This window comes from Halichoerus grypus, chromosome X (genome assembly GCF_964656455.1).
Source record: "Halichoerus grypus chromosome X, mHalGry1.hap1.1, whole genome shotgun sequence".
NCBI lineage: Eukaryota > Metazoa > Chordata > Mammalia > Carnivora > Phocidae > Halichoerus > Halichoerus grypus.
In genome coordinates this window covers 6,775,650-6,802,097 of record NC_135727.1, presented here as the reverse complement: position 1 = coordinate 6,802,097, position 26,448 = coordinate 6,775,650, and the positions used below count along the sequence as shown (strand labels likewise).

At 43.4% G+C, this 26,448-nt stretch overlaps 1 protein-coding gene across 9 annotated transcripts in view; it reads left to right on the top strand.

Moving 5' to 3' along the window:
• The window catches only part of FMR1 (fragile X messenger ribonucleoprotein 1), a 38,029-nt gene extending 35,089 nt beyond the window's left edge, over positions 1–2,940 (top strand). For 5 of the 9 annotated variants that reach the window (XM_078064594.1, XM_078064591.1, XM_078064597.1 and 2 more), the window contains one exon: positions 540–2,940. In XM_078064594.1, the coding sequence (XP_077920720.1) occupies positions 540–701 (162 nt within the window). In that variant the 3' untranslated portion in view covers positions 702–2,940. Of the gene's footprint in view, positions 1–268; positions 397–539 lie in introns of those variants that run through there. The other 4 variants (XM_078064595.1, XM_078064596.1, XM_078064592.1 and 1 more) reach the window with 2 other exon arrangements.
• Positions 2,941–26,448: the final 23,508 nt, after the last annotated feature.

The following is a 26,448-nucleotide window of genomic DNA, read 5'->3' as shown; positions in this document are numbered from 1 at the left end:
ACAGTGGGAGCCTCAGTATAGAGAGTTAATCTTGCCCATGATAGATAATTCAGGTGTAAACTAAAGGCTAGTTATGTAATAAGTGAGTTGAGTTCTTACCCTGGTAAAGGTGGAATAGGAAGGCATCAATCTGGGTCCCTCGTGGGTTTCACAATCTTTAAGAACAGCCCATTCTTTGGAACTCTAGTATTATGGGTATATGTTATCTTGTAATTAGTAATAGTAATTCATTTTAACTATTTGTTTCTCGCTATTTTATTCTGCTTAGAAGAAGACACGGTAGGATTGTGAGTTTTTATCTAACTTTGGATGCAATGAGATGACCAATGTGTTCCAGTTAAAGAAGAAGAGTGTTTTAAAATCATAAACTAAATAAAAAATCCTACCTGACCTTAATTTCTTGCACTTCCTCTGTTCTCACTCCCATTTCCCCTTTTAACATGTGGAACTTACACTTCAGGCTTAAAATTTCTTGTCAGGCCAGTTACAGATTACAATAGGATATGGTCTGTGTATATAACAACTATAACTTGTTTTAGATCAGAGTTGACTGCAATAATGAAAGGAGTGTCCACACTAAAACATTACAGAATACCTCCAGTGAAGGTAATCGGCTGCGCACGGGTAAAGATCGTAACCAGAAGAAGGAAAAGCCAGACAGCGTGGATGGTCAGCAACCACTTGTGAACGGAGTACCCTAAACTGCATAATTCTGAAGTTATATTTCCTAAACCATTTCCATAACTCTTATTCCATATTAGAAAACTTTGTTAGGCCAAAGACAAATAGTAGGCAAGATGGCACAGGGCATGAAATGAATACAAATTGTTAAGAATTTTATTTTTTTGGTATTGGCCATAAGCAACAATTTTCAAATTTGCACAAAAAGATACATTGAAATTTTGAAACATTGCGTTTAAGTACACTTTAGCACTTCAGGGCAGGATTTTAGTTTGGTTTATTTTTTAAAGTACTGAGCAGTGATATTTTTTGTTAATTTGGACCATTTTCCTGCATTGGGTGATAACTCGCCGGTACATTTCAGTTTTTCTGAATAAATAGCATTTTTGGTAATTATATTACAATTCCGTTTTCAATCTCCTATAGAAGTCCATGAAATACTATGTCATTTCATGTCCTGTGTCAGTTTATGTTTGGTCCACTTTTCCAGTATTTTAGTGGACCCTGAGATGTGTGTGATGTGACGTTTGTCATTTTCATTAGCAAAAAAAAAAAAAGTTGTATGATCTGTGCCTTTTTTATATCTTGGCAGGTAGGAATATTATATTTGGATGCAGAGTTCAGGGAAGATAAGTTGGAAACACTAAATGTTAAAGATGTAGCAAACCCTGTCAAACATTAGTACTTTATAGAAGAATGCATGCTTTCCATATTTTTTTCCTTACAGAAACATCAGGTTAGGCAGTATAAAGAATAGAACTTGTTTTTGTTTTTGTTTTGTTGCACTGAAGTTTGACAAATAGTGTTATTGAGAGGGATGTGTAATTTTTCTGTATAGACAGGAGAAGAAATAACTATCTTTTCATTTGAGAGAGGCTAAAATGTTTTCAGCTAGGAACAAATCTTCCTGGTCGAAAGTTAGTAGGATATGCCTGCTCTTTGGCCTGATGACCAATTTTAACTTAGAGCCTTTTTTATTTTGTCCTCCCCAAGTTTTGTGAAGTTTTTCATATTTTAATTTCAAGGGTATTTGGGGGAGATAGAAAGGTCATTTTCATGTGTGCATAATAATCCTGTGAAGTACAGGTACTTTGTCTAAGAAACATTGGAAGCAGGTTAAATGTTTTGTAAGCTTTGAAGTATTAGGTCTAATGTATAAGCGGAATTGGAAAGCAGACTAGAATTGGTTAACAAATACTTCTTTTCTTTAGTTTTTTTTTTTCTTTTGTTTTTTGATGTGTTGGGTTTTGGTTCTGTTTTTGAGTCTTTTTTATGGATGAAATTTACTGAGGAAAAATATGTGAAGGACCTTCACTCTTAAGATGTTATATTTTTCTTAAAAAATAACTCCAAGTAGGGGTACCACTGAGTCTGTACAGAGCCGTGCGAACCGAAGTTCTGCCTCTGATGTATTTTGTGAGTTTGTTTCTTTGAATTTTCATTTTACAGTTACTTTTCCTTGCATACAAATAAGCATATAAAAATGGCAACAAACTGCACATGATTTCAAGAATATTAAAAAGTCTTTTAAAAGTATTGCCAAACATTAATGTTGATTTTTAGTTATTTATTCTGGGAATGTATAGTATTTGAAAACAGAAATTGGTACCTTGCACACATCATCTGTAAGCTGTTTGGTTTAAAATACTGTAGATAATTAACCAAGGTAGAATGACCTTGTAATGTAACTGCTCTTGGGCAATATTCTCTGTACATATTAGCGACAACAGATTGGATTTTATGTTGACATTTGTTTGGTTATAGTGCAATATATTTTGTATGCAAGCAGTTTCAATAAAGTTTGATCTTCCTCTGCTAAATTGATGTTGATGCAATCCTTACAAATGATTGCTTTTAAAATTTTAAGATAGGAAAAGAAATCTATAGAAAGTGTTCTGTTACAAAATGTAACTGTTACCACTGGAAGTTTCACATGTCATAGGAAGTTAGCTGTTATCTACCAACTTTCAAGAACTTGATCTTGTTTAATAAGGTGGAAAAAAATCAACAAAATGGTACAAAAGCACATTGTGCCATTACAATATGCACTAAGTATCTTTTTTTACAAAGGCTGAATTCAGCAAGGCGCTAACTTGCTTAAATGTGAATTACTAACTTCTAAAACTGTAATTTGATTCACATGTTTTCAAATGGAGTTGGAGTTGATTCGTATTACAATATTTGTGTGCTAAACGTGTATGTTTTTCAGTTCTAAGTCATGATGTTTTTAAAATCTTATTAAAGTTTCAAAAATCTAAAGATTGTTTATCTAGATGTAAATTTTTATTAAAAAGTTGCACTTATGAAAAAGCAAAAAATTAGTCTGACAGATGTTTGCTCCTGTTCTTAAATTTCTAAATATAACAAATATTAGCAGTATCTGGGGAGGGGGGAGTTATTTATCAGGCAAAGCGTATATGCCTTGCAAAATAATGTTTTCTGTGCCCTTAAAGGGCAAAAACATACCTACTGGAAAATGATTCTCCGTATTCCCAGTTACAAGATTTCAACACATTAATTACACAGGGTGCCACCAAAACATATTAAACATATACTCCTGTCTGTGCACACACAAATATACCCTGCCATTTGGAAAATACTAAATGTGTCTATGTAGTTTAAAAAAAACAAGGGCGCCTGGGTGGCTCAGTCAGTTAAGCGTCTGCCTTCGGCTCAGGTCATGATCCCGGGGTCCTGGGATCGAGCCCTGTGTCGGGCTCCCTGCTCGGCGGGAAGCCTGCTTCTCCCTTTCCTTCTGCCTGCTCCTTCCCCTGCTTGTGCTCTCTCTCTCTCTCTCAAATAAATAAAATCTTTTTTTTAAAAAAAAAAACTTTTGATGTCAGTATCTCCATAATAAAATAAATGATGGGTTTGTAGGAGGAAGGTGCCTGAAATGGTTGTTGTGGTCACTTGAAGAAACTCGGGCACAGCCGAGAAAAAAGGGTAGAAGTAGAGGGGTGATCGAGTCAAAGTTCTGCATGTTAGCATCCAAATGATTTACGGGTGCAGGACAGTCTCCTCCACATTGATGGCCTGCCTCTCCCCTCGCCCGCTCCCCCTCTGAATACTCCATCTTCATTTTCTGCTTTTCTGGGTTTTCATCCTCGTGCTTACCTGGTTCTCTATCTGTTCTGCCTGGTTCTGGACTCTTCCAGGGCTAAAAGAGCAGAGCACGGTCCATTAGATGTGGTAGTTAAACCAATCTACGAGTAATTTGGTTGGGCTTTCCTGGTTTCACAGTGGTCTTCAATGCTACAAATAAATAGCCTATTGGCAATATCAACCTTGAGACTCAACTTGGCTTACTCAGAGGCCTTTCTCCCATCTGAGCATAATCTTAGAACTCCTGGTGCTTAGGACTAGAATTCCTTTTAGAGTCAATATATACTGATTTGATCCCTGTTGAGTCCATTTGTCTCATGGCCATAAATAGCATCTTTCCTTCATGACCTTCTGATGCCTCTGATAACCAGTTATTCTGAAATAGCCATTAGCAGATGCTAGTCTTGATTGCTCAGAAGGCTTAACAGGTACCATTATTTATTTATTTAAAGATTTTATTTGAGAGAGACAGAGATACCACAAGCGTGGGGAGGAGAGGGAGAAGCAGGCTTCCCATTGAGCAGGGAGCCCAACACGGGGCTCGATCCCAGGACCCTAAGATCATGACCTGAGCCGAAGGCAGACGCTTAACTGACTGAGCCATCCAGGTGCCCCATGGGTACCAGTATTTAAATCTTGAGCATCTTTTCCACTGTATATTTATTTAGGGCTGTTTAAAAATTTTATTTGGGGCTCTTTAGAAGTTTTCTTTCTGGAGTGCCTGGGCACAGTTGGTTAAGCATCTGACTCTTGGTTTTGGCTCAGGTAGTGATCTCAGGGTTGTGAGATTGAGCCCCGTGTCGGGCTCCATGCTCAGCGCAAGAGTCTGCTTGAGATTCTCTTTCTCCACCCCTCCCGCTCATTCTCTTTCTCTCATTCTCTCTCTCTCTCAGTAAATCTGTTTTGAAGAAGAAATTTTCTTTTTCTTTTTTTTTTAATATTATGTTAGTCACCATACAATACATCATTAGTTTTTATTGAAGTGATCCATGATTCATTGTTTTTGTATGACACCCAGTGCTCCATGTAGTACGTGTCCTCCTTAATACCCATTACCAGGCTAATCCATCCCCCCACCCCCTGCCCCTCTAAAACCCTCAAGATTGTTTCTCAGAGTCCATAGTCTCTCATGGTTCATCTCTCCCTCTGATCCCCCCCCTTCATTTTTCCCTTCCTTCTAATGTCCTCCATGCTATTCCTTATGTTCCACAAATAAGTGAAACCATATGATAATTGACTTTCTCTGCTTGATTTATTTCACTTAGCATAATCTCCAGTCCCATCCATGTTGATGTGAAAGTTGGGTATTCATCCTTTCTGATGGCTGAGTAATATTCCATTGTATATATGGACCACATCTTTATCCATTCATCTGTTGAAGGACATCTCGGCTCTTTCCAGTTTGGCTGTTGCGGACATTGCTCCTATGAACATTGGGGTGCATATAGCCCTTCTTTTCACTACATCTGTGTCTTTGGGGTAAATACCCAGTAGTGCAATTGCTGGGTCATAGGGTAGCTCTATTTTTAATTTTTTGAGGCACCTCCACATGTTTTCCAAAGTGGCTGTACCAACTTGCATCCCCACCAACAGTGTAAGAGGGTTCCCCTTTCTCCACAACCTCTCCAACATTTGTTTCTTGCCTTGTCAATTTTTGCCATTCTGACTGGTGTAAGGTGGTATCTCAATGTGGTTTTGATTTGAATTTCCCTGATGGCTAATGATGATGAACATTTTTTCATGTGTCTGTTAGCCATTTGTATATCTTCTTCGGAGAAGTGTCTTTTCATATCTTCTGCCCACTTTTTGACTTGATTATTCGTTTTTTGGGTGTTGAGTTTGAGAAGTTCTTTATAGATCTTGGATACCAGCCCTTTATCTGTAGTGTCATTTGCAAATATCTTCTCCCATTCTGTGGGTTGCCTCTTTGTTTTGTTGACTGTTTCCCTTGCTGTGCAGAAGCTTTTTATCTTGATGATGTACCAGAAGTTCATTTTTGCTTTTGTTTCACTAGCCTTTGGAGATGTATCTTGAAAGAAGTTGCTGTGGCCGATGTCAAAGAGGTTACTGCCTATGTTCTCCTCTAGGATTTTGATGGATTCCTGTCTCACATTGAGGTCTTTCATCCATTTTGAGTTTATCTTTGTGTATGGTGTTAGAGAATGGTTGAGTTTCATTCTTCTGCATGTGGCTGTCCAATTTTCCCAGTACCATTTATTGAAGAGACTTTTTTCCATTGCGTATTTTTTCCTGCTTTGTCTAAGATTATTTGACCATAGAGTTGAGGGTCCATATCTGGGCTCTCTATTCTGTTCCATTGGTCTATATGTCTGTTTTTGTGCCAGTACCATGCTGTCTTGGTGATTACTGCTTTGTAATATAGCTTGAAATCGGGCAATGTGAAGCCCCCAGCTTTATTTTTCTTTTTCAACATTTCCTTGACGATTCGGGGTCTTTTCTGATTCCATACAAATTTTAGGATTGTTTGTTCAATGACATTGAAAAATGTCACTGGAATTTTGATCGGGATGGCATTGAAGGTATAGATTGCTCTGGGTAGCATAGACATTTTAACAATTGATGCAGAAAAAGCATTTGACAAAATACAGCATCCTTTCCTGATTAAAACTCTTCAGAGTATAGGGATAGAGGGAACATTCCTCAAGTTCATAAAATCCACCTATGAAAAACCCAAAGCGAATATCATCCTCAATGGGGAAAAGCTGAGAGCCTTTCCCTTAAGATCAGGAACACGTCAAGGATGCCCACTCTCGCCACTATTGTTCAACATAGTACTAGAAGTCCTAGCAACAGCAGTCAGACAAGAAAAATAAAGGTATTCAAATTGGCAAAGAAGCAGTCAAACTCCCTTTTTGCAGACGACATGATACTTTATGTGGAAAATCCAAAGGACTCCACCCCCAAATTACTAGAACTCATACAGGAATTTAGTAATGTGGCACAATACAAAATCAATGCACAGAAATCAGGTGCTTTCTTATACACTAACAATGCAACTGTAGAAGGAGAAATTAGAGAAACGATTCCATTTACAATAGCACTAAAAACCATAAGATACCTCGGAATAAACCTAACCAAAGAGGTAAAGGATCTATACTCTAGGAACTACAGAACACTCATGAAAGAAATTGAAGAAGACAGAAAAAGATGGAAAAACATTCCATGCTCATGGATCGGAAAAATAAACATTGTTAAAAAAATTTTCTTTCCATTTCTTTCTGAGAACTTGTCATGAAGAAATGGGGAAATTCTTTTTTTTTTTTTTCCTTAACGCTAAGGAGTATTATGTTAGTGGGAGAGGCATTAAAACTCTGCAAGTTGCACTTGCTAAATGATTAAAGACTAAACTTCAAAATTGAGTGCTTAAAGGTTTTCCCACCAATTTGTGTATACCATAGACTTGATTACAGGGGTAGGTTGAAAATTGGAAGGAAGACTGAGTGTCAACAAGAGATGGTTACACAGAATCCTGGGAATTGGGGTATATGATGATGATTCGGCATCATTCAAAATTTGGATAGCTTATGCAGGGAGGAAAAAAAATTTGTGTTATTTATTCAGGTATAAAGTTCCTTTGGTAAATACTAAGGCATCTTTGTCAGATTTCCCTAGAAATCAAACCCTGTAAGATACTGCATCAAAAAACAGTACTGGTGCTTAGGGAATATATATCATTAAAAGTTGAAAATGCAGGATAGCTACTACGTGACAGGAAGGGACATAGGGAGTTACGCTATGGAAAAGGGAATTATGGGGTAGATTCCACACTTGTCCAGGGCATAGACTAGCTCTGTGGTAACTGAGTAAGTCATTTCATCTCCATGTTTTGGTTTTTTTCTTGTGTTAAAGAAATGGTTGCTAAGGTATCCCAACTCCAAAGTTGTATATGCATTAATAAGGATTCATGTTTTATATGGAGAAAGCTACAGAGAGTCAGTGGTAATGAACCACCCCCCTGACTTCTCTGACTCTCATTAGTTAATATTTACTATATAGCAGGCACTTCACAAGCTTCTTGGGGATACAGGGATATCTCAGACCTTCAAGAAGTTCACTGTCAAGTGGGAGAGCTTGAGTCAGTGGGCAGTTGCAGCATCCGGTACAGTTAAGTGCTAGAATGCACAGGGCGAGGTGGTGTGGAGCCAGTACAGGGCTGCTCAGGTGAAGTGAATCTTAAAAAGATCGGAGGAGTTAGCCAGGTGTAAGGTGCTGCGGGCAATAATCTAGGCATGAGGAAATCTGTATTTGGGAAGCTTCCAAGAGTTCTGTGTGGCTAGGGCACAGAATTTGAGGGAGAGAGGTGATACGAGGTACTGTCAGGGAGGCCTATGGTGCCACGTTAGAGGTTGGACCTCAGGGAGCCTCAGAAGGGTCTGAAATGATCAGGTTTCCACTTGAAGTGTGGTGGGACAGACAGGATGGTCCCATGACTCTGGGAGCCCCCGTCAAGTTACCTTGTAACCAGCTAGCAGGAGGGACTGGGCCCAAATCCAACTCTCAGGAGGCTCTTCTGCCCCACAGTCCAAATCCAGCTTCCCACAAGGTCACAGGTGCCTGCGGTCTGGGTTCCCAGGCAGCTCCCCTGACAGCTGGGAGTTGTAAGCCCTGATGTGATCATCTGTGTACAAGGCTGCCGTCAGGCTTGCCCTGTGGAAGGGTAGACCCCCAGAGAAGGAATAACCTTCCCCCAGAGTACAGCCCCAAGGTGCAGCCCTCAGTGCCGTGACCTTTGCATCTCTGCAAGAGAAGATGGGTCTCCATGTGCCTCTTCTTGCTGGTACTTCTCCCTTCTTAAAACCTCTTCCTCTTGTATGGTGGTGTGCTGTTTGCCTTCACCCACTATTTCACAGATGGTGACCAGTGTGAGGCAAATGCCACTTATTCCAGCCCTGGCCCTTTGGAAACTGCAAAAGCGATCAACTAAGCCATATCAGGATGGACAGCAACCCTCCGAGGGTAGTGGGAAACGTGGCTGAGCTGAAATCACTGGTGAACATGTTAGTTCGGTGCTTATGGCCAGTCCAGGTGCCACAAAGGCCCTGGAAAGTCCTCCATGGAAGGCCGATTGAAACAATTTGATCCTTCAGCACTCTCAAGTCAGCCAGCCCTATGAGCCCTAAGAAGAAAGAAATCGGGAGAAAAGAGCCCTTGGTCCCAAGTGCCATTAGAATAGTAGATTCAGTCTAACTTCCTGGATTTGAACCCTGTTCATTAGGCAGTGTACCACCCAGGGGCTTGTCAGGGGTGGGGTTGAGGTACACGAACAGTCACAGGAATCCCCTGAGGCTTGAACCGCTTGCATGATGAAGAAGCTGCACCCATGAGGTGGGTGACACTGAGTGACCAGCATTTGGGGTTTACCACAGGATTCCCTTTTGCCCAATGAATTGCCTAGTCTGACCAATGGGGAGAGAGCAAATATGCCTGCCCTGGGCTTGAACTGGATGTTCATGGAAGTCAGATTCACACAGCCACGAAGAGGAGACTTTCCTGAGACACTGAATGCAGAGTGAGACATCCCTGCTGAGGTCCCAGCAGCCTTGAGGCACTCTGACTTTATTAGCATGCTTGTAGGAAAACCCTGGGCGTCAGGGATAACTTGTGAGCAAATGACTTGAATTCAGAGAGTGCTGGCAAAGCTGATGGCGTCTTACACGAGGAAGACAGCCCTAATTTTACTCCTGTCAGGGAGTAAGGGATGGGATAATCCTCCGGGGCTCACTTAGGCCCCATCCAAAGGGGGGAAGATGAGATACGGGGCCCTGTAAGGTGCCCCAGGTCTCAGCAAAAGTGGAAAGGCATCAAAGCACCACTCCAGACCTCTTCTGAGGCTCCGTCAGGCAGCATGTTATGGCTCTGGGTCTTGAATGAAGGGATGCCTGAGTAAGGAGATAGACGGGAAAAGTAGAGAGGCCCATGGGCTAGGTAACCCAAATCACTCTGAGGAGGTTGCAGAGAGAACATAGGGAGGTGTGCAGGAAACAAGAACTTGTTCTTTTAAGATTATTTATTTTAGAGAGAGAGAAGGTGAACGAGCCAGCAGAGGGTGGGAGGCAGAGGGGAGGGAGAGAGAATCCCAAGCAGACTCCCCACTGAGCACAGACCCCCCCAACATAGAGCTCGATCCCACGACCCTGAGATCATGACCTGAGCCAAAATCAAGAGTCGGATGCTCGACCGACTGCGCCACCCAAGCACCCCATCAATAACTGATTTTACATCAAGAAGACCCCTATAAAGAGCTGATGCCAGGAGGTCCTGGGTGGGGGGATTCCCTTTGGAGATGGAGGCCATTCATTTTCCCTACTGCCTGGCTAGCAAATCTGCAAAGCCTCCCGTGTCCTTGGAGAAGGCTCTAGAGGAGGAAGCCAAGTGGTTAGCCACATCCTAATGCTGCTGAAAGAGACTCTCAGAGACTCCCCATCTCCAACAGGCCTCTATGCCACCCCGGAGACTGATTTTCTAGCCCAACGGCTAGAGGGCCCTTCAATTCAGATTTGAGTTCATTCAGAAGCAAACTTGGCCCAGGGCCCAGTCCTCTGCCCTCGTCAAGGGGATTGCTCACTTTCTGTCCTGGTCCATGTAGCCTAGAACAGGTGTGGGGAGGATTCAGCAGACCTGGACCTCCCAGACCCTAGAGCCCAAGACATTGTTGTTCTTGGACCAGTAAGTGCATGGTAAATGAATCTCCCTGGCAGGGTTTGAGACTGGTTTCACTTACAGCCAAGAGACTCAGCACAATTACTACAGATGCCATTGGTCCCTTTGTCAGACTTCATGATAGGTATGGACATGCTGGGCTCCCTCAACCCTGTGAATGCAGAACCTCTTGTATTTCCAAAGCCTGCCAGGATTATGCAGTTGAAACAATCACATATCAGTAGGTGAGAAATAATACATACAAGGCTTATCCCGTTGCCGGGAAGGAGTGGTAGGCCACAGTATCTTCCAATTCCCAGCCCTCTTTAGCCAGTGAGTAAATCCAGTGTCTGTGGCCCCTGATTGCAGATCATTGTGGTTTTAATAGTGGCCACCATGACACTCAAAGCATCTGATACACCAACAGGTGACTGAACTGATTGCAGCCATTCCTGGCACCTGGTATGTGGCCTTAGAGTGGCACCGTCCAGTTCTTCCGCCCCTAGCCACATGTGGCAGCTGTTGAGTGCTTGAAACGTGGCTGGTCAGAACGGAGATATTCTGTTAAGTGCAGAATATACAATGGATTTGGAAGACTTATTTTGAAGATTATCTTACTAATTACTTTTTATATTTAAATACTGAATTTTTAATATTTTGGATCTATTGGGTTAACTAAACTATGTCATTACCATTAGTTATACCTGCCTCTTTTTTACTGTTTTTTAAATTTCTTTTTAGATTTTATTTATTTATTTGACAGAGACACAGCGAGAGAGGGAACACAAACGGGGAGTGGGGGAGGGAGAAGCAGGCTTCCCGCGGAGCAGGGAGCCCGATTTGGGGCTTGATCCCAGGACCTGGAGATCATGACCCGAGCCGAAGGCAGACGCTTAACCAACTGAACCACCCAGGCGCCCCAAGATATCTATGTTCTAATCACTGGAACCTGGAATATGGCAAAGGGAAATTAAGGATACATATGGAATTAAAGTTGTTACTCAGCTGACCTTGAGATGGGAGGATTATCCAGATTGCCCCAGTGTAACCACAGGGTCCTTATATAAGTGGAAGAAGAAGGTGGAGGAGGCATAGTTAGAGAGAGTAAAACATCCTAGGATTTTCACCAATTCTTTTTTTTTAAAGATTTTATTTATTTGTTTTTGAGAGAAAGAGAGAGCACATGAGTTGGAGGAAAGAGCAGAGGGAGAAGCCTGACGTGGGGCTCGATCCCAGGACCCTGGGATCATGACCCAAGCCGAAAGCAGACGCTTAACGAATGAGCCACCCAGGCACCCCTACTGTTTGTTTTTTTTTTTAAATAGATCTACTAGAAAATTTTAAATTACATACGTGATTCACGTTATATTATTCTTGGACAGAATTGCCCTAGACATTGCTAATGTCTTCTCCAGATTTCTCTAGGAAGAAAAAAAATTATTTTGTTTTCACCTGACAAAGCATGAAGTTTACCTTTATTGTCCTGCCTCGGGTATTTTGAACTTCCCCAGCAATACTTAATAACTGCAACATATCAGTAATGAGTTGGGCAAGTCCATTACGTTATATTGATGATATTTTGTTTTTAAGTAGGCTCCATGCCCAGCGTGGAGCCCAATGCAGAGCTTGAACTCACGACCCTGAGATCCAGACCCGAGCCGAAATCAAGAGTCGACGCTTAACCGACTGAGTCGCCCAGGTGCCCCTCTCTTGATGATAGTTTTCTGGTGGCCCTCACAGCTCTCTAAGCACAGCTGTGCGCAGGTGCCAAGACCTTGAATCAGGATAGAGACCAGGACCAGGCCACTTGAGTGCCTGGCTTGGGGGCTTTATGAGCAGCTGCCCAAAGAGCTATTCCACAGCCTAATGAGGAAAAACTGTTGGCCTTGCAAACATTAGCTACACAGAAGGAGCCCTTCTGACCTGTTTGGCCTCTTTGGGTATCAGAGGCAGCACATCCTGCACCTAGGAATGTTATTTAAGAACCTGTCCTAAGTCATCAGCCTGGTGGCCAAATGTGATCGGAGCCCCCTGTGGTAAAGCCATGGAAGGAATACAGGCAGCAGAGCAATACCTGCCCCGTCCCCGTAACTGCTGGAGTTTTAAGTATCTGGGACCTGTCTTCTCACATCTGATGCCTCTGGCAATAAGACTCTGCCGGCGTATGGATGGGTCATCTCTTCACCACTGAATGGTACATGCCTTTTGAATGACAATTATTGGTTCTGGTGGGGAGACATTGTCTCACTGCAGGAAAAAATGTGATTCTCAGTTCCAACTTTCCTGCGATGGGTTGTTGTCACTAAACTAAATTCCATCACATCGGGGTATCAGCAATGGTGCTGTCGGGAAACCAGAAATCACACCAGTGCTTTTAACAGAGAATTTAACATAGAGATTGGCTGGACAGACATTCAAGGATTGAAAATTCAGAACAGGAACATTAAGGTAACACAGAGGTGGGGTCTGCAGGAAGCATCTGCCATCCTGAGGCCTGGGGGAACAAAGGGATGAGGCTCAAAGGAGAGGCCCACAGAATTCAAACCCAGACCTCTAGGAAAGGGATGCTGTTGGTTGGTACTGGTACGTTGGTAACCCATGGGAAGACCCCCCATGGGGCTGGGACTTAGACCACTGAGGATGGTGTGCCAGCCAGCTGGTTGATGCTGGTCTCTCTGAGCAGACGTGATGATGCTGGTTCTGAGGGGCAGGGGGATCTGGAAATTGTATTCAGCTGCTGCCACTGGAGCAAAATGTTCCTGCCAGAGTGAAGAACCACGAACCACGGTCTTCCAGTCTCCCTCTAGAGCCTCTTAGGGGCAGAACCTAATAGGCAGCACTGTCTACGGAGCAGAGCAGAACGTGGAAGAATGGTCTGGAACTGAGAGACAATCGCTTAATCATTGACAATGTGCAACAAGCTGAGAAAATGTGAAATGGAAGTACCTCCGGTCGAGGGTTAAGCCCCCTGCAAGAATAGGTGGCTACCCACTCAACAGGAACTGAGATGCCCTCATTGGCTGCTTTGCCTGAGTGACTGGCTTAATAGGGGCCGCAATTCTGAGACTGAGTACCGTACAAGAAAACTTGTTTCACTGATGGGTGAACAAGTTCAGTAGAATACCCAGCCATCTGTTCTGATGATGGTAAGTGCTGACAACCCATGGTAGTACTTGCTCTGCACAGTGTGGGGGCTGCAAAGTGCTGCTTTTGGTAATAAAGCATTCTGCTCCTCAAGGGACGAAATACACCTTTTCATGGACTCATGGGCTGCTGCGAATGGCCTCACTCCAGTTAGGCCTTTAAGCGACCCAGGCTGAGACTAGTCAAGTCATAACCCTATGAAAGCAAATACAACTCACCCCCAAGCTCAATTAATAAGTCACATATGTATTTGTCTGCTAGAAAGGGCCACATCCTGAGAAAAGCAAAGCATCTGCAAGAAGTAAGTCAACTGAGCCCGTGAGACATCAGTCATATCCATATCCATGTGTGGCCTACTAGATCTATGTCCAGACCCAGCACAGTAACAAACACCATGAAGGGCTGTCATTTGACATGCAAAGAAGCTACCGAAGCCCCCCAGAGCCTGCACTCACAGGCAGCTTCATGAACCTGTAATTCAGGGTGAACTTGGTCATACTATGGAACACAGGACTGACTCATGCTGGCAAATATACTTCACAGGCCTCCAGAAAAGGAAGGAAGGAGGATAGGGTACAAAGGATCTTAGGCTATAGTACAGTTCCAAGCAATTTTCAGCCAGGTTGATGGGGAGTTCTTGAGCCAAAGTCACCTGTTACAGGGGTTCTCCTCCTCATAAGAATGGATCTGCATTCGTACCCCCACTGTTGCTCAATCATTGGCTGGAAGTGGTCTCCAGGAAACATGACCTTGGCACAAACACAGTCCTGGCTGCAGAAGAGTAGCAGGTGGGGCTGTCAGGCTATTATGCTCGCCACAACACATTGAAGTGGCACAGTTGCATGGGTACCACACTACGTAATCATACTTCCTCCTTTCTCCGGACCTGCATTGACCATAGTGAGTAGCTGGAAAATTTTTACTACATAGATCATGGACATGTGGTTGAACACAAATTTATTTATTTATTTATTTATTTATTTATTTATTTATTATTATTTTTAAAAGATTTTATTTATTTGACAGAGAGAGACACAGCGAGAGAGGGAACACAAGCAGGGGGAGTGGGAGAGGGAGAAGCAGGCTTCCTGCGGAGCAAGGAGCCTGATGCGGGGCTCGATCCCAGGACCCTGGGATCATGACCTGAGCCGAAGGCAGACGCTTAACGACTGAGCCACCCAGACGCCCCTGAACACAATTTTAAAATGGCGTCTGGTGTCCTTCCCCACTGGGCAGATAGCTCTGACCCTGGGTTTGTCATACCCCTCCCCTGCAAGTTGAGGACACTCCTGTGGATCTTATGCTCATGCGGTAAGTCACCTTCACACTGTAGCCATCTTCCTTGATGTCAAGAGACTGACTCCCTTTGGTAATGGAATGGTTAGCCCTGGGTCTCTGTGAAGCTTTTCACTCCAGCATATAAAATAAGGCCTGGTTCATTCCTGAAGGGAGCTCATGGACCCCAACTGGTTGGGCATAGACAGATCCAACTCTGGGAAGCACGTAGAGGATCAAGGGGCAAATACCCTCTCTTTTCCTAGTCCAGATATGGACCGACTGTACCCGTCTAGGGCAGTGACCATACTGCCAACTCTCACAAAGCTATATATGTCACCCCTAATTTGATTTGGCTACGGGGGATCTTATCAGCACCGCACTATCATACAATGCCTCTGATATTGCTTCTACCAAGCAGGGGACTCAGCCACTCTTTGCCTTGATTTTCTACACTCATGTGTCCATAGCCTGTGATGTCCATGCTAAATGGGTATGGAGATTCTCCTCGGACCCTACTCAAAGCAGCATTTATGTTCTTCTCACCCACTTCCAGGGCTAGTTTTTCTGTGTAGTAAGACAGCCTCCCTTGCCTCCCCTGCCTCCTGCTTGGATACAGGGTTACTTGCTTCTTGAGAATAGCCATGCAACTCTTCGGTAACCAAAGACCCAATGAGCACAGACTATATATCCCCAGATTCTGGTGCCATTGGCAGGATCTACCTGGGAGCATGAGGGACACAGTTTATCACCATTTTCTATGGGTTTTCCTCCCACCGGGAGGTATTTCTAAGGCTCACTCAAGGAGATTACCTATCTGGGGTCTCACTACCAAAGATATTCTTGATTCCCTACTCTGCTTTTGTCGGATACCTGCAGAGCTTTGGGTCATTTACTGACTAGGCAGTACACACTGTGGCCAACAGCTTCTGCTGTTTCTGACTGAATACCTCATTGCAAGTGAAGCTATCTAACATCAACTATAGGAGCTAACCACACGGCTCTCAACCACCCCCCACCTAAGCCCTACAGTTTTCATGATTAACTTTGTATTCTTATTTAGGACCCTTTTCATTTTACAATGTCTTCTTTGCCATTGTCACCACTTCCAGAAACCCCACTGACAAATCCAATTAATTTCTGGGCCCCATGGGAAGGCAGGCTTCACTGTGGGATAATGACAGAACATGAGACCATGTGCCTCATCTTACTAACACTTAACAATTAAACCTATTCTTGTGCCCATTGTACAGGACTGGCTTTTTCTTTCACTCACCTTCCAAAGATAGATTAAAGGGAGCAAGACTAGACGCAGGGAAGCCAGGTTGTTGGAATAATGAGCCAATACAATGACATCGAGAATGGAGATGGTGGGATCGCTATGATATTTAGGAGAGAGAATCAGTGGGACTTGGTGATTATTATGTGTGGGGAAAGAGAAAGGAAAGAAACTAGGGTTATGATTCACATAGTTTGGGTTTAATTAATAGTTTTCTTTTAGAGGAATGAAGATTTAGTCATACAACTAATGTTTATTAAGCATACACCATGGGGCGCCTGGGTAGCTCAGTCGTTAAGCTCAGGTCATGATCCCAGGGTCTTGGGATCTAGTCCCACATCGGGCTCCAGGCTCAGTGGGGAGTCTGCTTCTCCCTCTCCCACTCCCCCTGCTTATGTTCCCTCTCTCGCTGTGTCTCTCTCTGTCAAATAAATAAATAAAATCTAAAAAAAAAAAAAAAACAACCCATACACCATGACTCAAGCAATGTATTTGATGTGGAAATGCAGAAGAAAATGACACTTGGAAACAGAAAAATTAGTATAAGATAATAGATAATTACAGGGACAAAGAGATAATCGTGCCTCTTTGTATGAGGCACTGAGAAGGGCACAACTCACTCAGCAGTGTTCCTGTTAAAAAAATTAATAAGCTTAATCTAATAATGTGGAAACATCAGACAAGTTCAAATCGATGGACATTTTACAAAATAAAAGGCTTGTACTCATCACAATTATTGCAGTCATAAAAGACAAAGAAACACTGAGGAATTGTTGCCAGTCGAAGCATACTAAAAAGACATGACAGTTAAATGCAACATGTGGTCCTGCACTGGATGCTGAACCAGAAAATATTGTTGTCTTCTGTCACAGCGGATATTATTGGGAAACTTGGCTATGAATAAGGTCTGCAGATTACACAATAGGACAATGCTAATTTCCCATTTTTGATAACTGTACTGTGATTATATAAGAGAATATTCCTGATTTTAGGAAATACATGAAGTTTTTAGGAGCAAAGGGCTAAGATATGAGCTAGAAGAAGCTTCGAGCAGTAGCATAGTGGCTAAGCACGCTTAGGCTCTGGGGTTACACTGCTGGAGTTCTAATCCCAGCACAGTTATTTACTACCTATGAGGCTTTGGGCAAGTTATTTAAACATTCTCCAGTTTAAGTTTCCTCACTGGTAAAATGGGTGATGGTAATAATAGCACCTAACTCATCGAGATGGCGTGAGAGTGACATTGCCATGTGTCAAGCGCTTAGACCCGTGTCTGGCATGTTTGCATAACTGGGGCTGGCTGGATTTCAGCTCTTCTGCCTCTGCCCTGGAAATACAGAGAGAAATGGGACATGGTTCCCTTGTTCAAGGAGCCACAGTCTAGTGGAAAAAATAAGAAGGTTAAAGATAATAACAAAACCATGTGATGAGTGTTCTGCTAGGGATTTGAGCTGAGTGCCGCTGAGCTTGGGGCAATGAGTTCTGCAGGAGGAAGTCAGGAGAAGTTTCACAGAGGGCTTCTGGTTTGAAATGGATCAGTACGGGTGAACAGGAGTTTGCCAAGAATGCACTTTTCCCACTTTGGTCAGGCCCAGGGCAACATGGGTGCAAAAGCAGAGTTCTGGAAAGGGCATTAAGTACGAGAGTACAGCGTCGGCAATGAGCAGTGGTTGGCGGGAGAGCCAGGATTGACTGCCAGTCAACTGACGCAGGTTCAGATCCCGGCTTAAATATCACCTACAGCCTCAAACAAATCACACAATTTCCCTGAATCTCAGTTTCCCCGAAATATGGAGATATTAACACTTCCCTCAGGCCTGTTAGGAGGATTAATATAATGTGCTTAGCACAGCGCCCAGTGCATGGCTCATCCCCCATAAAGGACTGCTGTTCGTATTAATGCTAGTGTTAGACATTTCTAGGGTTCACCATGTTTCCTGATTCTTCTTTCCTTCCAGGCACGTGCCTCCCTTGAGGGAAGCCTGGCCCTGTAACTTCCTCTGGCCAATGAGGTGAAAGCAGAAAAGATGCACGTCCTTTCGGGGCCGACGCATTGACGAGCCAGGACGCTGTGATTGTCCACACTCTCTTCCCCTGACACAGCAACTCGGAAGCTAAGACAGTGGCACCTCTGTCAGTCCAGGTAACAGGGACAACGAGGAGCAGAGTGTCCCTGCCCACCTGTGTCAGGCATGTAGCATGAGCAAGCGATAAACCTTTGTTGTTTTAAGGTACTAAGACTTCGGCATTTTATTATCTTTAGCCACCCTTATAAGCCCTGAAGAATCAGAGACTCTTCTAGACCCTTTGGTGTCCCATGCCAATTCCAGCTAGGGGAAAATAGGCATTCTTCACTCTCCCACCTTATTGATGGGGTGATAAAAAATGGATGGAAGACTTAGAAGCATGTGTTTAACAGAGGAATTCAAACTCAGTGTAAACAAAGAAAAGTCATCCTGTCTTGCAAAAAATTCCAACAATGAGTGGAGGACGTGATAAACATGGAGCAGATCTTTCTTTCTCTGAATCAACTGTGACTTCAGTTTTTCACATTCAAGCACCATAGGATTAGTGATGCTATAAGCTAACCTCATAGGAAAGTATCAGAAAGGGATATAACCTGGGGGTCAGGAAAAGTCTCGTGAAGAAGTGATATTTAAGCTGAGGCGCGAAGGAGGGAGAGGACAGAAGAGGACAAAGAGGACAGGAGGGGACAGGAGGGGAAAGCATGTGAAAAGGCAGCAGAGGACCTCAGGCGTCTGGGCAAGTTGTGTGCGGCCATAATGTGAAGGAGGGAGAGGGGCAGAGCTGAGGCTGGAGGGGTAAGCGAGGTGCAGAGCAGGGGAGCTCTCATGAACCAGGAACCCAGGAAAGGCATTCGGGCTGTGAAGGCCGTAACCACCCGTCCAAAAGGTTTACAGAACAGGAGAGTGACATAGAAACAAGAGCAGAATAGAGACATTGTGTATCGGTCAGGGTTCTCCAGAGAAACAGAAGCCATAAAATTTATAAAAGAGATACAGATTTAGTTTGAGGAATTGGCTTATGCGATTGTGGAAGCTGGCAATTCAAAATTCCTAGGGTGGGCTGGCAGGCTGAAAACGCAGGCCGGAGTTGATACTGCCATCTTGAGGCAGAATTTCTTCTTCAGGGACATTTCAATTTTGCTCTCAAGGTCTCTCAACTAATTCGATAAAGTCCGCCCAGATTACTGAGGGTAATGTCCTTTCCTTAAAGTCAACTGATTGTAGATGCTAAGCCACAGCTATAAAATACTTGCACAGTGACACCTAGACTAGTGTTTGATGGAATGACTAGGTTCGATAGCCTGGCCAAGTTGACACAGAACACTGACCGTCACACCTAGTTTCAGAGTGAGAGTAGAGAGCTTTTGTTGATGGACTGAATGGGGATTGAAAACTAGGGAGGACTCAAAGAAGACTCCCAGAGTTACTACTTGAACAACTGGATAAAAGGTAGTACCTCCAATTGAGATAGTGAACAGTGGAGAAAGTGCAGGTTTGTGGTGGATAATCATTCAATTTTGGATGTGAGCAGTTTTAAGTGCCGTGAGTCCGCCAAGCAGAGACGCTTCAGTAGGGTTCAGGAGAGAGATCTAAACTGCAGTTTTGTGAATAATCAGGACATAATGGCAAGTCAGCTGCAGGAGTGTATGTGATCCTTTGCGGGGACAGTGGAGCGTGAGGAAGACAAGAGAAGAAGGCCTAGCAGAAAGCCCAGCACCAAAGAGAGAGACTGCTTGCTGAAGGAGGGAGCAGATTTTTGTCATCATTTATACTGTAGCCTTTAGGAGCCAGCAGAGGTATTTCAGTAGGAAGAATTGTTTAACTGCAGTGAGTACGGTGGGTTAGAACTGTGAGACCCTATTGGTCGAGAGATCTCTCAGGAAACTTTTGCTGGTCAAGAGAAGAAGTAACGCAGGTCTAAGCTAAGACTCTTTAAGTAGAAATAGAAGGGAGGAATGGGACTGAGGAGTATTTTGAAGCAAATCAACAGGCATCTAATTGGACCGAAGGGATAAAGAATCCAAGATAACCCAGAGGGCTGTCAATCAAAGGGATCAGAAGGATGAGAACATCCACAGAAAAAAGGAAGTCAGGAGCAGGTATTGGTTTCGGAGAAAAAGATTGAAAGGTCAGGTTTGTACATACTTCGAGGTGTGGCAGAATATTTATCCCTGACTCCCAAACATACCGTATCTATCATGTCCTTCCATTCCTCTGGGTCTCTGTTCGGCCTCCTCCATGAAAAAAAAATCTTTCCCATCCTGTTGGCCTGAACATTTTCTATTCAATCTTCTAAACTTAAATTAAATGTCACTTTTCAGTAGCTTTCACTGACAACTTTAGGCTGAATTATTTGTCCTCTCCTCTGTGTTCCTACAGCACTCTGTTCATATCTTTGTTTTTAAGAGCATTCATCACATTGTGTTATCATTGCATTTTACATGCCTGCTACCCACACTACAGTGAAGCTCCCAGAACCCAGGGCCTCTGACTTATTCCATCTGATTCTACCAGAAACAACAACATTGAATTTGCTTTGCTGATCTCCAGTTTGGAGCTCAGGACAGGGGTAAGGCTAGATATATAAAGATGAAAGCATTGCTGACACGGAGTGGCCACCGAAGAAATGAAGTAAGTATATCACTCAGGAAAAAAAAAAAAACAGCACAAATAGGAAGCCGTGGGCTAAATCTCAGGGAATATCTACACATTTAGCCAATGGGCTAGGGATTAGAAGGACGTGAGAATTGTGCTCTGTCATAGCAATTACCATTAAAATACATTTATTCAGTGGCTACTATGTGCCACTCACTGTGTAGGCACTAAAAATACATCAATAAATAAGATAAGCAAGATCTCTTCTCCCATAGAGCTTACAGCACTGTAGGGACACATAGCTTCCCTCAGCAAAGGAGGAAAGTTAACAGTTTCAAATGCTGCAAAATGTCTGAGGAGGATAAATACTTCAGTGGCCTTCTGATTTGAAAATTGGAAGGTGAAGGAGCCATGTGGCCAGTTTCATTGCAAGGAAAATGGCCGAAAGTTGTGATGGAAAGGAAGTCAGAGAAGTAGAGAATAGAATTTTCTGGAATGTAGTAGGCCCTTGAGATGCAGAAAATGAAACAGATGGTATAATCAGCGAACATGAGCTCCAAAACAGAGGAGATTGACCACAAGCATTGAAACCATGATCTGGGGTAGCAAAGGGATCTAAGGTGATTACTGACCCCTCCTCTTCACCTGGAAGAGGAAGGCTGAGCAGCATCCATCACAGAGGCTTTTCAGGACAGTGATGAACCCAGGAAGGGTTAATCAGTAGGAAGCTAAACTTCAGCTCATTCAAGGGGAAGGAAAGCAGGGAAAAGGAAAAGTGTAAGGATTTAGAATAGTTTCTCTACATTAGGATGGAGATGTAGGGACGCCTGCGTGGCTCAGTCGTTAAGCATCTGCCTTCGGCTCAGGTCATGATCCCAGGGTCCTGGGATCGAGCCCCACGTCGGGGTCCCTGCTCAGTGGGGAGCCTGCTTCTCCCTCTCCCACTCCCCCTGCTTGTGCTCTCTCTCCCTCTCTCTCTCTGACAAATAAATAAATAAATAAATAAAATATTTTTTTAAAAAGGATGGAGATGTAGGATTCTCTATGACAGGAGGCACAGGGGAAGGAGCAGGTAGAGTGAGTCAGAAGTGGAATGTGCCTGGGTGGTAGTAGCCCTGATCTGGGGTGTGAGGCTATTGAAGGTGATAGTGGCTTGCTCAACATCCAACCTTTGGGGGTTTGCCTTCTATACTACAGAAACTAGAAAGCTAAAAAAAAACTACGTTTCCCAGATTACCTTGCAGACAGTGTTTGGGATGTAATTTTGGTATGACCAATTAGACAAAATTATACTCTGCTTGAATTCCAAACTGAGCCAAATGGGGAGCAAAGCCTCACGTGCAGGGCACTCATTTTGCTGGTGAGGGTCTGGAGTCAAGAGTTCTGGCAGCAAGTTCCCAATCCCCAGATCCCTGCTAAAGTTGCCTTTTCCTAGAACCACCAGTTCTAGAAAAGACTTCCTGAGCCCCAGTCTCTCAACTAGAGCAAAGGTAGCAGTTCCTTTCACTGGATGACAAGCATATCTCACACCAGATACACTGGAGTGGATTGTTGTTTTTTTTTTTTTTAAGATTTTATTTATTCATGAAAGACAGAGAGAGAGAGAGGCAGAGGGAGAAGCAGGCTCCCCGCTGAGCAGGGAGCCTGACATGGGACTCGATCCCAGGACCCCAGGATCATGACCTGAGCTGAAGGCAGTTGCTTAACTGACTGAGTCACCCAGGCGCCCTTCTTGTTTTTGTTTATTCTCAAAAACGAGCAGATATCTCTAAAACTGGAAGTTCTCCAACTTAACTTCTATGTAAATACAATGCTTTTTATAAAGATTTTATTTATTTATTTGACAGAGAGAGAGAGAGATCACGAGCAGGGGGAGTGGCAGGCAGAGGGAGAAGCAGGGAGCCTGGGACTTGATCCCAGGACCCTGGGATCATGACCTGAGCTGAAGGCAGACGCTTAACTGACTGAGCCACCCAGGCACCCCTAAATACAATGTTGATTAAAGGATATGTAATTCAAATGTGCTGAATTGAAGCTTACGCATCTATTATTACAAGTCAACAGTAGTCACAGCAATTTGTTTAGAACATAGTCCAATAAATGATTTTTTTTTTCAGGAAATAAGCAAGGCGGAGAAAGCAAATACTTTGTGGTATCACTTATATGTGGAATCTTAACTTTTTAAATAAGTCAAACTCATAGAAATAGAAACAGAGATTAGAAAAGTGATTGCCAGGAGATGGGAGGTGGGGGAAATAGGGAGAGTTTAGTAAAAAAGGTATAAACTTTCAGCTATAAGTCTGAGGATCTAATGTGACACATGGCAACCATAGTTGATATGGTCGAGTCAATGATATATCATTGAAATTTGCTAAGAGAGTAGAACTTAAATGTTCTTATCAAAAAAAAAAAAAGAAAAGAGAACAAAAGATAGAGCTAAATATGCAAGGTAATGGATGTCTTAATTAACTAGAGGGAACCCTTTCACAGTGTATACATGTATCAAATCACTGTGTACAGTTTAAATATCTTACATTTTATTTTAGCAATTATACCTTAATAAAGTTGAAAAAAAAAAAGAGGTTGCCCTAATAGAACAATGAAATCACCTCTTGAAAACCTAGTATGACACCACCTAGGAGAAAGCCCCCCGTGAGTTTGAGGTGCTGTCTTGCAGGGTGTGGCATGCCCTCTGAACTAGGGCCAATCAACGTACAGCATGGTTTCTCCCATAACCAGACACATGAGGCTGAGAACTAAGGGGTGGTGGTGAGAAATCCCTAATGACCCACTTGCAAAAATTTTGCACTTTGCTTCTCATTCCCACAACTCTGGTTTCTGCTATTTTGGAAGCTTATGATCTAAGAGAGGACTATTTCTTTCAGGGAACACAACAATGGTTCCACTGAACTAGAAGCTGGGACTGCCACTTCATGCCACTAGGCAAACCAGCAAAAAAAAGAGAATTACTATGTTGGCTAGGGTGATTGATCCCGATCACCATTAAGTACTATATACTAATAGTATACTACATTATAGGATTGAACTACACTGTGTTTCCATTTCCCTACTGAGACATCCTTTACTTTGTTTTCACTAAAACAATGAACGTCTTTGTACATGTCTCCTTTTACACATGGATGAGAAGAGAGATCCCGAAAAGTGGAATTTCTGCATCACAGACTATGTGGATATTTAACTTTACAAAGTGTTGTCAAATTGCACTCCAACGTGGTTGTACCCACTTACATCTCCACCAGCAATGGCTGAATTTCTATTTCTGCGCATTCTTATGAATATTTATTAATTTTTGCCAATCTAATGAGCATAAAATGATATCTCATTGTTGATTAATTTGCATTCCCCTGATTACCTGAGGTTGAGCATCTTTTCGTGTCTGTCTATAGCAATATTTAAAAAATAGTGTCAATTCTGAATTTTCCACAAGAACAGTAGTCACATTCTGAGCAGTGGTATGTACCACCTCATGAAGCAGTTCTTGTATTCATGCCCATACAACAGATTTTCCTCCCTAATTAGGTCTGGGTTGACTAGTAGCAAATTTAGCTCCCTCGAGAATGTAGAATGAAAGAGGAAAGCCAGTGCAGAATTTTAAATCGCCATCTGATAATCTTCAAAATGGACCCTTCACATGGCTTTTTGTGTCCCCAATCTTGAATTAGTGTTATGTAATCCAGGGATTGCTCAGGCAGAGGGATTTTGTCCCCCTGAGTTCCAGTTAGTAATTTGGGTTTCTAATGGCATAATGTGGCTTGCTTAGGAGTACTATATTGTTTCAGAACTGCCATGCCTTGCCTGTTTACAGCAACCCCAAATGCTACTGTCCAGGACAAGTCACAGCAAGCCAGAGCTGGAAGGAATCTTCATAATCAGGCTGCCCATAGCCCATAATTTGCAGAAGGGGAAACTAAGTCTCAGAGAGCATAACCTGTGAAGTGATGAAGAGCTGAGTGCCCAACCCGTGTGCTCTAGCTTAATCCCCTGAGCCCTCAGGGTGGTTGTGCGGTGCTTGGTCACATGATCATTTTCCACATGTGCTATGACATGAACAAAGGTGCTGTTGGGAGGCAATTGTTCATGGGTCTCTCAAGTTTCTGCATGTCTCAGGGGAGCTTTTGTCTTTTGTCTCTGACCCAGTTGTCTTGCATCTTCTGCCAGCATCTATGAAACTGCAGCAGCCTACCTTGTTACTTGCAAGTAGGGTAAAATCTCAGGTACTTCAGTTTCTCAGAGTTGCAAGCAGTAGTTTCAGAAGCTGTTAATAGTGTTTTGTGGGGCAGGTGTCCTCTGGTTAAATTAGTCTGGGAAAAGCCGAGGCAAAAAAAAAAAAAAAAAAATTATAAAAAATACAAAGAAAGAAAAGCAGGTTCTTTTCTTGTCAGATCCTTTAAGAAACTAAAGAGCATTATGAATTGCTCCTGGATGTGGGGGTAGGGTCCAGTGGGCTAAGTGTCAAGAATTATTTGCATAGAAACCTTCCTTCCTCCTTCTCCCAATGGAATGCCTATTAACATTGGAAAGAACAATAAGAACAATAGAATAAAATCAGGAGAAAACCACTTGGAAAGCCAGAGTAAAATATTGTAAGAATAAGGATGGAAATGCAGTTGAAAGGGGCAGTTTTCACATCCTTTGAAAACTGGAATGAGGTAGGCTACAGGTAAGCCTGCATCAACTACATGGTCCTTTTGCAGATGTGCCCAAACCATGCAAGCTACTGAGATTTTGCCCAAGGGTCAGATTTTAGAGTCAAAAGGGGGCTTAGAGACGATGCTAACTCTCTATTTACACATTGCAGCACTGAGGCCCAGTAGGAAGGCACTTAGGGCCACCCGATTCGTTGGTGGCAAATGATGGGAATAAAATCTAAGTGCTCTGAGACACTCTTTAGTGTTCCTCACACATTCTTTGTCTTCACGTGGTCCTGTTTCATTTATTTGTAGCTAAACCTTAAAATCCCTGAAGGCAAATATAATTTCATTCCTCTTAAAACTCCTACTACAGGGTAACAACCTACTGAATTATCTACCGTACTCACTAGTCGCTATGCACATCCAGTGCTGCTCAATCCAGCTTTCTGCCATGATGGAAACGCTCCATACTGGCACTGTGCAATACGGTCACTACGAGCGATGTCTGGCTACTGAGCACTTGATACATGGCTACAGTGACCGAGGAACCGGTTCCTTAATTCCTAATTTTAATTAATTGGAATTTACATTTAAACAGCCACATTTGGCTAGTGGCTACTGCAGGGACTAACGGTAGTGACCGTAGAGTACGGTGCGCGTCACAGGGCTGAATCTGAGGAAGAATGAGTAGCCAAGGCTGGAGTCTGAATTCCCGCGAGCTATTTGGTGGATCTGTGACAAGCAGTCACGCCACAGGTGCAGGCCTCAGGCCGCACTCATTCATGCAAGGGCATTTCGCAAGCAGTCGAAGTGCCAGGCCTTGACTGGGGCAGGGGGCGCAAGACACCCCGACAGCCGTTAGAAAGGGGCGGGGCCTGGGGATGAGGGCTGGCACGTGCGGCTGAGGGGGGCCACGTCAGCGTCAGCGCCGCGGGGGCTTGTGGGCCACGGGTCGGCAGCACTGAGGCGTCACTTCAGCGAGGCGGCGACCCAGAGCCATGCCTTCTGAGCGGAGGGTGATGCGATGGAGGAC